This window comes from Castor canadensis, chromosome 3 (genome assembly GCF_047511655.1).
Source record: "Castor canadensis chromosome 3, mCasCan1.hap1v2, whole genome shotgun sequence".
NCBI classification, from domain to species: Eukaryota; Metazoa; Chordata; class Mammalia; order Rodentia; family Castoridae; genus Castor; species Castor canadensis.
Window position 1 is genome coordinate 172780111 of NC_133388.1, and position 12192 is coordinate 172792302.

A 12192-nucleotide genomic window follows, 5' to 3' on the forward strand; every position below is an offset into this window, starting at 1 on the left:
AGGTGGAATAAATGACTCCTCACCAAGACAATGGAACTAAAAAGGCAAGTCAATTTGTGATTTAAAATTTCAATGAATTACAGTGAACTATTACAATAGCAGTATTGATTTTAAAATGGAGAACTTAACTGATAATTAGCTAATTTGCAACATTAAATAAAATATTAAAATGATAATTATGGGAAACATTCTTGGAGACAAATTGTACATTTTCATCCATGACTTGACAAATTTGGAGAAACCTAAGCTATATCAAAACTCTGAAGTCATATATCAAAACCTAATATCATATATTAAAACTGTAAATTCATATATCTAAACTTTAAAGTAAGGATGCTTCATAAAAAGTCTTAAATTCAATAAGTATATTCTATGAAAAACAAAAAACATGCAAGAACATTATTAAGACATTTTCTGAGCCTTGAAAATTGAAGGTTAGGTTAAGATGACATTTTTGAAAATATGCTCAAAATAAAATTTCATAATTTAGGTACAAAAGGCGAGTTTCTGTTGAGAGTCTTTAAGCACAAAGTTCAGAAAGGACAAATTTAATAATTATAACTTAAAGGATGGGAGGAGTGGCTCAAGTAGTAGAGCTCCTGCCTTGCAAGCTTTAAGCCCTGAGTTCAAAAATCAATCCCACCAAATAATAATAATAACAATAATAATTATAAGTGAAAATTCATTGCATTCTTTTCACAAGAAAATATAGTACAAAATTTGAGCAAACAGTGGGTGGACACCTGTAATTCTGTCACTCCAGAGGCTGAGACAGGAGAATTCTGAGTTCATGCTCTGCTGGACTATATATTGAGTTTCAGGCAAGCCTGGGCTACATAAAGAGACCCTGTCTCAAATAAAATAAAATAAAATAAAAAAGAATTAAAATAAATGAATGAATAAATTCAACAAATTGAAATTTTAAACATGTATTTTTTCTTTTGAAGACTATGAAACATATTTAAATTCCCCAATTAATTTCCAATGTAATCCTTTACATTGTATGTTAAGACTTTCTTTTACCTATTTTATTACCATCATGTATCTGTGTCCTCTTACACAATTACTTCAGTATAGACACCATGGTCTCTCCTGTGAAGGAACTGTAATTCTATAAACCAATTAGACTAAATAAAGGGATTCTTCAGATAGTAACCATTAAAGGGAGAAGTAAATTAAACAAGGAATTTTAAGACTGGTTTGTACTCTGCATGTTAAGTCACTTCATTTCTCTGGGTCTCCTCTTTTGTTTGAGACAGCAACAATGGAACTTTTAGCCAGGTTGCACTTATGGAATCAAATAGACTTTGTGGATGGAGCTGTGCTGTGAATATTTTTTAATTTATAAAAATATTTGTTTTTCTTGCAAATAAATCTATTGCACATTTCTTACAATAGAGAATAGACTACATAGGCTAAATTTTAAATAGAAGTTAAGGTACCAAACAAATCAATTTTATTTGGAAAAGCTTATGACATGATTGGTAAATATTTTTATACTAACAAATTATTTTATATGTGAAGTTCATAAGTAGATCTGCATTCAAAAATTTTAACTTTTTTGCAAGAGCACTGGGTTAGTATCTTAGGGTTATTAGTTTTAATTCTGCTTTTTTGTACTTAGTGTGATAGTTTTGTATCTTATAGTGACTTACTTAACTCATGTATTATTTATGCATTATTATGTATTATTTCTTATTGCCTATAAAAGTGGAAAACACTTTTTACATTTATTATACAGCATCACTAAGAGAATAAAGTTAAGCAACAATGTTGAACAATGTTGATATTAAAACATTCCAGGTTATGTGCTGATGCACCTGTGTGTTATACATGTAACATGACTATCAATCTCTAAATTAAATACTCCAGGTCTCAGTTTTGTTTTGTTTTGCTTTGTTTTTTCTTTAAAATGAAGAGATCAGAGTAATAATTTAGTCATTACATGTTTTATATTTTTGGAAATTCTATGAGATTTGGAATTATTAATTCAGATTTTGCTTAGCCAATAGCTAATGACAAGATCCTATTCGGTCATTGTACCTCTCTGTTTTCAGTAAAATGTAGATTATTGATAAATGGGGCAAATACTTTGTACATAGAAAAAAATCTCTCCGTTTCTTTGAAGTTGAAGATAGGAGTATGTGGGAGATAACTATTGTTTGAGATGCAAATAACTCTTTGCAAATAGGGATTAATGGACACACTTAAAAAGACATAAGAATTCTATCCTGGGACCATGTCCTGAAACACAATAATCTCTTATATCCTCTCTGTAAACCAAGTACTCTGAGCATATTTTTAGTCAATCAGATGCACATCTATAACGGAAAATTAATGCAGAGTCCTTGTTCTTACAAATTTATTTAGGATTTAGCAAATTCAGTTCTATGGATTTGATTTCCATTGCAAATTTCCTTTCAAAGTAGCAGCAGAACACATTTAAATTTTTATCATAGTTAAAAAAACTTCAATATCACTTTAATCTATATCATTATAAATACTACTTTAAAAACTGCTAACACTAAGGCAAAGAAAGGAGAACTTTATAATCTTGAACCATTATGAACTCAGCTTTTAAGGGAATCACATTACTTTTTACATATTTCAATCACTGTCTGAGCATTTAAACTCCTCAAACTTAGTAGAATTTATTATCCTTACAAATTTTACTCACATATTTAAAAGACACTTTTAAAATATTTTACATGCTGCTAAAATTGCAAATGAGTATGTAACATTATTGATGGTTCTGGAACTTTTAACATTTATAAAATGTATTATTATTTCTATGATAGATTTTTGAATAGCATCACCTTACATAAATAATGTGAAAGAAATTATGCCAATGATTATACCACTACAAAGAAGGTATATCATGCGAATATGAATTAAACATAATTAAAACCATGAAGAAAATTATAATGAGATTTTCTAGACTTAAAGGATTTAAATAACTTGTGTACAGATTATAAGAAATAAATAAGAATTTTATATTGAGTACTACTTTGTGTGTGTGTGTGTGTGTGTGTGTGTGTGTGTGTAGCACTGGGGCTTGAACTCAGGGACTATATGTTGAGTCACTCCACCAAACTTTTTTTGTGATGGGCTTTTTTCCAAGATAGGGTCTTACAAACTATTTGCCCTGGCTATCTTTGAACCATGATCCTCTTAATCTCTTGACTACTGAGTAGCTAGTGTTATAGGAGTGCGCCACCAGCTCTCAGGTTAAGTACTTCTTTTTAAAGTTCTTGGTGAGACAAGATTTTATTTGTTGATTCACAACAAGAAATGAACATACTTTACTGAAAATGTGATTGCTCTTTAATGTACACATTATAATAGTCTCATAAAATGTTTTCATGTCATAATTAAATTTTTGTCTTCTATCAAACAAGAAGTTGCCATTTGTTTTATTTTATTACCAGATATAATCAATCACACTCTTAGGTGATACTACTTTATATACGTGTGTGTGTGTGTTTACATATATATGTATATGTTGTACCATCTGAGCTAATTCTGCAGTAAAATTGATAAGATACAGTAGAAAAATAAAATTGAAGGTTGGTAGAATGGCTCAAGTGGTAATGGGCCAGCCTAACAACCATAAAGCCCTGAGTTTAAGTCTCAGTACCACTAGAAGAAGAAAGGACAAGGATGAGAAGGAGAAAGAGAAGAAAGGAAGAAAAGAAGAAGAAAAAGAAGAAGAAGGAGGAGGAGGAGGAGGAGGAGGAGGAGGAGGAGGAGGAAGGAGGAGGAGGAGGAGGAAGGAGGAGGAGGAGGATGAGAAGAAGAAGAAGAAGAAGAAGAAGAAGAAGAAGAAGAAGAAGAAGAAGAAGAAGAAGAAGAAGAAGAAGAAGAAGAAGAAGAAGGAGAAGAAGAAGAAGAAGATTGAAAATTGAACATGAATATGAATGCCTGGTAATCCAGTCTTGTGTCTGGAGCTAATGTTCACTTATTGTATAATAAATGAACAAGCTGATATTTAAGGACCCTTCTAGCTCTTTGAATGCCACAATTTTTGACAACATGAATCTATGTAAGTATATTAATCAATCAGTATTAGAAGAAATCAATACCAGAATGGAAGGGATAAAACAAGTCCAGCAGCAAGAGTAATATTTTTTAGCAATAGGTCTATTCCTGATTCACAGATTCAGAGCCAATACTAGAAGTAAATGTGTAAAGGTGATAAGCAGAAGTTTTGGACTATTTCTAAGACATATAATACTCTGGGAGCTTTGCCAAAGTGAAATAATAACTAGTGACAAGAAGCTACAGTTTGTATTTACTGTTATCAAAAGTTAAGATAGTGGTGCTTTAGATGAAGTGTGTGGGAGTTCATTCTGGTTTTGCATATACAAGTTTATTTTAATAGTATTGATGACAGATACTAGTGCAGGCACTGGGGTATATACATGATTTATGTAGTATCCTAACAAACCCATTGATAGTCTAATAGTCCTTTATATGCATAATGAAATGAAAGGTTAGGAAATTTGAGTTGCTAGTCCAATGCTAATTCTTTACCTTTCAGGTATTAGTGACTCAAGATCCCTTGTTCTTTCCACTTTACTAGAGTGTTCTTAATCTTCATAGTGCATAAGAATTACCTCTGAGTATTGTAAAAACACAGAAATCTTGTGCCTAACTCCCAGATGATCTGATTCATTAGAACTCTGGTAGGAATCTGAGATTTTGTATTTCTAAAATATTTCTAGAGGATGTTGGTACTACTTGCTTGTGATACCTGGAAAATCACTGCAGCACAAACCTTGAAGATAATAGCATTATAATAGCTGACAACATATGATTACCTTTGATATGCCTTTTAGGCATCCACAAGTTATATGATGTATATGTTAATGTTGTAAGTTTAGACTTTTTAGAAGAGACTTCAAATTGTATTTTGGGTAATATAAGGTTTCATATGTAGAAACTATTAATCCTTAGGAATCTTCAACCTGAACAAAATAATAGCTTAGCCTGAATACATGGAATGCACTTGATGGCTACAAGGTCAGAGCATTAAGAAAACAAAAAAAGAACATTTTATATGTGTATGAAAATAGCACATGAAACACAACAGAAACTGTTGAAAAGGAAGTGGGTGGAGAGTGTATGGTTAAGAAAGAGGAACAAACATTGATTAAATTGATCAAAGTACATTATGTGCAAGTAGTAAATATCACAATGAAACTCCTTTGTACAATTTCTGCTAATTTGTAAAAGCCTGTCCCCCCAGAAAAAAGAGTGAAAGAGGGCTCATTAGCCCTGAGATGAAGAGTACTGAAATGTATTCAATAAACTGGTTTTTCTCAATGTCATTCAGTAAAGTGATATTCCTGATAAGAATAAAAACCAATGCTGAAAAATATCTTGTTTGCATGGAGACAGGTCTGCCTGCAAACACCCTGAATTTCCCACTTGCAGACAAAGAGAGTGAAAATATGAATCTCACTCATCATATCTGTTCTATCACCAGTCCTACACTCATATAACATCTAAATCAGAACTTTCTGTATATTCCAAAACTACACAGCATATGAAGATAAAATTAAATGCCCTTAACTTTATTTGTATCTTACACATTTTTCTTAACCTCTTCATTTGCAAACATTTCACTTCCAAACTCCCAAATCTTGGAATTCAAAGCTCCCAAATCTTGGAATTCAAAGTACAAGATGGCATATTTTCTCAAATAGTCATGCAGCCTAGAGGAATAAGTGTCTTACTAAGCATACTGCTGAGTGTTTAAAAGTTATTCTCAACAAGACAAAATATTGGAAGTGTTTGATATTTGAAAGTTTTTCAGGAGTCCCTGGCGACTAAATAAAATAAAGTCACCTCTTGGAACACAAGAAGAATATTTGGTGCATAGGGAGGAGAGTTTAGTTCCTTTCACTTATTTACATATGAGATCATAGGCCAGCATTTTAATATGAAAGTTCCTTTCCACATGAGTGCAAAGATATTAATTGCTCTACCTCTCATACTTTTTAATCTTTTAGCAGATTTTAGGATAATTTTGCTATATTTAGAACCATGAATAAGTAGATGACATTTGGTCCCAGTTTTTTTTGTTTCACTGTTTTTGTAGATGCCAGTTTTTGTGTTTCAGAAAAAGACGTCTACCCCAAACTTTTTCAGATACTCAACAAATAGGAAGGCTAATTAACATCATGAACAGTGATAACTGTTCAAAGGAAGTCTAGGTGCCTGGAGTGTTTAATTTATAGAATAACTGTGCCCTTTTTCTCTTTGAAGGACCTTAAGGAGGCTGGCATCAGGTTTTCCAGATGCTGAAACTTACTCCTTAATTACTTCTGAACACACCCTCTTCCAACTAGAGCCTAATGCAGCATCTCTCTGCCACTCTCCCTCCATCCTTCCTCCCCCACTGCAAGGAAAAATATTCTGGAAAATGCTGCTAAAGTACATTTCAGATTCTTGTCCAGGAGTAACTGTCCAGGAAGGTTCAACTTTGAATGGAGGGAGCCCTTCCAGCGTATTAGGGCGTATATTGAGTTGGTTTAACAGCTGGACAGCTTAAAGCCTCCCCAAAGGTGCCATGTCCTGGGAGAACGAAACAGTTTCATGCCTCGGTCTATCTTTCGGTTTGTCCTGCTTCACTACTATTCTGCAATGCGCAGCCATTTCCCTATGTGACCCCCGTTAGGCTCTCAGCTGACCCCTCCAACTGGGTTTCGAGGAGATTTCCTGGGCGACCTGGTTCTGTTTTCTGCCGCTCCCCTGGAGCCCAACTTGCTTGGATTGCTGGTGGCACTAGAAATCCTAGCGCTACTCTCCTGACTGCTTTTGCCCAGAAGACGGAGGAGTAGAGAGGAAGGGGATGGAACTGAGCCGCAGTCTCAACTGCTAGTGCCCTCAATGAGCTTTCCAAACTCCCCAATACATCTTAAAGGAGAACTTGTTTGAGTGAGGGTATAGCTGTAGTCTAGAAAGGGTATTTTTTTTTTCCCTTTGTGCCTGCGCTTTATTGTGCGACAGCACTCTCGCAGCCTCAAGGACCACGTGGAGTGCATGGAAAATTAACGCACTGTTAACCCACCACGCATTTCCGCCTAGTACACACACCTACCCTGGGGCCTCCTGAAGGCGCCAAGGTGTCAAGTCATTATCCTCACTCCTTCCAGCATCACACACACACACACACACACACACACACACACACACACACACACAGCATATGCCAAGTCAGGCATCCAGTTTCAACCGGGTTTGGTCCATGGAAATTTCGAGTAGCCTGAGTTTCTAGAATAAATTAATATTCCCAGAGGAAATAGATGGAAGGGAGGGATACCTTTTCAAACTGTGCCGGGGAAAGGGTCATAGTCGCTAAGCAAAGGTTAACTTCCAGCAGGTGTCTAGATGATGTTAACCTTGGCAGAGGGTGTTGATGTTGGAAATGGCCTTAGGTGAATTTTTTTGTTTATTTCTTTGCTGTTGTTACTATTTTATGAAGACATTAAAGCACCTCCTCTTAGTCTCTTTGTAAAGCTCTACCAAGATACTACGCATCTTTTTTTTTCTGAAGTGTCAGTGAAGACTGTTGCCTTGAGCATGTGGAGTGAGAGTGTCATTCCCTATGGACACCAGCAGGACTAAAAGCTCCAGGAGCGACCACCTCTGCGTGGGTGCAATGTACTAATAAGCATGACTCTAGCTCTACCCCGCCCCCGCACGGTCACCTGCAACCCTTGCCAGTAGAATTTACTGGGGAAGCGGTTGTGATCCCCACCACCACCACTACCATACACGAGAGCTCTGTGGAACGAATATTATTTCTTTGAAGTCCTAGAACAAGTGGAAATGGTCATCCTTCCTGAAGTCCGGAGGAGTCATGCAAGAACCTCTGGGAGCACCTGGCCTCTCCCACCTGCTGCAGGCAGAGGTCTGTGCTTTTTGCCTTCACTGCACCTTGTGAGCTCCCCTAGGGAACCCTGAAAAGGAGCGTGGGAAAGCACCCTGCTGACTAATGTCTCTTTACGTAGGCGGGACACTTAAGCACGATTTGGAGATTCACAATCAATTGCTGTCTGGATAAGACCTATACAGGCAGGAATCTGTCAGTCTGTCTCTCTCTCTCTCTCTCTTCTCCCCTTCTTTCAGCTATAAAGAGGCATGAATCAAATCTAAGTAGCCTCCGCCTGCCCCACTACCATCCAACTCGGTGTTCTGCACACCCTTTTATTTTATTTCAGAGGATGCCCTGTAGACATAATGCCCAAGGAAGGTTAGCTCCCTTTTGAGCCCCACCCGAGAGGCTTGGGCCTACCAAAGACCACTTTATCTTCCACTCTGAGCGTGAGGCATTTCCTCCCACTGAACCTCTTTGTCATTGCCATTACAAGCCGAGGTGAGATGGTGGAGGAATGAAAATTATAGACAGATGGTGGAATTCTCGTGGCAAAAACTGTTCACATGGAAAACCGGGAGCCTTGAAGTTCCTGAACCCTAGCCCTAGCCTAGATTAAGATATGCAAAACCTCCAGGAGGACTCCGTAATCTAAGATTTTCTGTGTCGGAAAGCCCATTTAAAAAAAAAAAGCGTGGAATACAAAACAGGAATAGACATTATAAGTAGCAATGTTTAAAGCACTGCAGCAATCTCGATCTTAGGAAAACCTCCAGGTTGAAGTGAAATTAAAATTTTAATAAGGAGAATAAGAAACAACTGACAAAAGTGGCACACTACAAGGCGATTGGAGGGCAGATATGAAGGATCCAACCTATGCGAGTTTCTCTGTATTTGGGAACAGCATTCCAAGTTATAAAATGTAGGCGACACCTTCCAAGTACCAGGTGTGTAACAATGAAGAACTTTATTACCATGAAAAATGTTTTAATGGTCTGTAGGGTATATATTTTCAACAGGAAGAGAAGACTGTGCCGTGATCCTCCTTCCCAAAGTCTCCAAAGCTGGAATGAATGCAAAAGACACCAATAGTCTCAGTCCAAATTATGGAAGATGTGAATAGACGGGAGGGGTCGCATTGTCAGTGCCATTTAAAATAAATTAACGCTCCTGTTCCTTTCTAGTGGCGCGTTTTATTCGGAAAATACGGTAAGTGCGGGCAGCCTGGGCTGTAATTGCAGGCTGCGCGGCATTTATCAGACTGGTTTGCAGGCCGGGCTTAGGAGACTCACTCGCCCTAATGTTCCCCCAAAATGTTTTGCTCAACAGGTATCACGTGAAAACTCGCACTTAACCCCCGGTCATCTTCTTGAAGGATACACTCCTACTATTTTTTTTTTCCCCACCAAGGGTGCTGCTGCTGGCTCCCTGCGCCTCCCCGACGCGGAGCGCGCGTCTAGCAGGCAGCCCCAGGGCCATCCATTAACCACAGACTCCCAGTGGCGAGCAAACTAAGCACAAATGTGTGGCTCTTCACACGTCGAGCTGGCGACACAAATCCCTTGTAAGCAACCTGAGACGCGTTTTGTGCCGTTTAGGGCAAGCATTTTAGCTCAGAGCTGCACTAAGTCTCCAGGAAACACATACACACACACACACACACACACACACACTCGAGCTTTAAGGAGCAGGTTGTGATTACAAGGCAGTTGCTGCCACAGGGACGGCTTCCTGGCATTTAGGGATGTAAATTAAAATTCCAGACGGGCCACCCATCATTGGTCATAGTAGAGGGAGAGGTAATTTCTCCAGTTCCCTCCTCCCAAAACATGAATTATCATTTTCACTGAATGCAAATGTGTTGCCTTCTGTGGGGGGGACAGCCAGCTGCAAGCTGGACAATAAACTGTTTCATAGAGACACGGCCCGATTGCGGTTCATAGGCACTCCTTTACAGAGGAAGAAGCGTCCAGTTTGTGTTGACAGCCGTAGAGCGCCTGGGCCAAAAGAAAAAAAAAGATCCCTTGCCCCACCCCCAACACATAGGCACCCAGGATTTGAAACTAGCCCCACTCAAAGCGACATCCATCGTGTGTATTGGAGCTGTCATGAGTATGGAGAAGTGATTGCTCAAAAAATGATGGCATGAGTCATAAACACCTCGCGAGTATTTCTTGCAGCAATTAATGGGCAGCGGGGTGCAGGAGAAGTTGTGGAAGAGAGCTGTGCATCTATTTTCTCCCTGGGGACTGCTCTTCTTCCAAAGATCCTCATGTCTCTTTCCCTTCTCCTTAGGAATAAATTTTACATCCAACCCATCCCCTCTCCTTGTCTGTACATGTGACACTCTACCTGTCTGAACACTGAGACTTGGTGAGGATTTTCTTTTTGGTCATCACTAATGACTTTTCCTCCTACCTTCATTCATCCTCAAAGGTGGATCTTTACACTTTGTGACATCTCAAACCGTTTTAAAGCCTGATTTTGGGCCAAACCTTTCCCCAGGACCTCATGAAGCTTCCTTAAATTTATTATTGTCTAGGAGCCCATGAGAAATAATTTAAATATATATGTATATGCTCATGTTGGTGTGGCGATGCTTAGAAGACCCCCATATCCTAAAGCATTTAAAAATCAAAACACACAGCACATTGGTAACTTTATTCCCTGAAAGGGTTAAAAAGCATTCGCACCAGTGTCTTTAATATAAATATTCCACCCAAAGAAGCATTAAACCCTACTGATGTGACAAGAAATCAAGGTAATCCTCAACACCAAGAAAAGTCTTGCAGAGGAATTCTGCCTGGATATACACTAGTTAGAGGCTATAGGAACCAACTCACGTATTCGTTTGAGCATACTGCAAGAATATTTATTGAGCACAAGCTCAATCACCGCATTGAACGCCAAATCTGGCAAGCAAAATGCATTTCCTATCTGAGGGGGGAAAGAGCTGTGAATCAACTCCTTCATCAGTATTATCATGATTATTTTATCCGTGCAAATTGCAAAGTAAGCTGCCAGCCTCTCTCAGGCGACAAGTCAACCCACCTCCATCCAAAAAACATGGGGGGGAGCCCCCGAAAGCAGACCTACCTTTCACACAAGACACCGTCAATAAAAAGACGAGGTTCCAAAACGTAAATCCACTTTTAATTCCCATTTTCTTCATCAGGACGAAGTCTAGGCGGCCACATTTAGCGCATCTTCCAGTGCTGGGCTCCCAGGGTTTGGATTCCTTTGCTCTGCTTTCCCCTTTGCGGATCCCTTTCATATTATTCGCGAGCTCCTAATTCCTGCTCCTCAGCCCGGCGCAGTGGAGTTGTTGCTGTTGTTGGTGCGCGGTCACAGCTCGGAGTGAATGGTGTTTCTGGGATACCACAGCAACCTTGACGAGGACTCAACCATCTCTCCAACGGGGGCACAAAGTCTCCGCTACTCTGGATTCTGTCTTTTCTTGTGCGTTTTTTTCCCCTCCACCAAAACCTACCTCAATCCCAGCTCGTTATAATAACCACCAGAAACCACTAGTGAGCCTCTGAAAGCCTAGCTCCGCTGTTTGACAAACTCCCCACAATATTTGAAATTAAGGGGCTTGGGTTTTTGTTTTTTTTTTTTTCCCTCTCCTAATAGATCAATTCTGCTCGTAAAAAGCAGCCGAAGAAATATTATGTTAGTGAGCTCCTCATTGTAGCCTGCAAATACAGAAGAAAAGCAAAAGGAATATTTTAATCCGAAGATCCGCGTTGCTTTTGGGGGAAACCGTGATGATCACGAGTCGGGTTCTACCGATGGCCACGTCGTTATAATGGGACATGTGTTACACCAGTAGTTGCAGTATATTTCAGGCAGGCTTCGTGCATTTATTATCCTTTGATTTAATTGAAAAAGGACATCACAGAGAAGGTTTTATTTGCACACATGCATTTACATATCCAAATACCTACGTATAAACCCGAAACAGAGCTTTTATGATTTGGTAAAAGGATTTCATCCGTAGTGGGGCCGGGGGTAGGGTGGGGAGGAAAGTCAGAGTCATTTCCCCAAATAGTTCATCCTTTCATCCTTCCCAGCTCCCTTTCAGCGGTGTGTAACGAAGCTAAACTACTTTATCTGTGGTAGTTATTTAGAACACATTCATTTGTCTTAATTCTGAATCTGTACCAAATATGTAAATAGGAGGTTTCTTTCAAAATGCGAAATGTATATATCTATACGTCTGGACTTGGCAACTCCATACACCTCTCAAGGGTTAAGGTCGTACAAAGAAAGAGTTCTTGCGCCATCTACTGGCCATGTTCAAGCCACCC

The 12192-nt window shown here is 38.6% G+C and overlaps 1 protein-coding gene across 5 annotated transcripts in view; it reads right to left on the minus strand.

The window, feature by feature from the left end:
* Csmd3 (CUB and Sushi multiple domains 3) overlaps positions 1-11678 on the minus strand; it is a 1205819-nt gene extending 1194141 nt beyond the window's left edge. For all 5 annotated transcript variants that reach the window (XM_074069089.1, XM_074069088.1, XM_074069087.1 and 2 more), the window contains exon 1: positions 10979-11678. In XM_074069089.1, coding sequence (XP_073925190.1) covers positions 10979-11156 — 178 coding nt within the window. In that variant the 5' untranslated portion in view covers positions 11157-11678. The remainder of the gene's footprint in view (positions 1-10978) is intronic.
* Between the last annotated feature and the right edge of the window lie 514 nt (positions 11679-12192).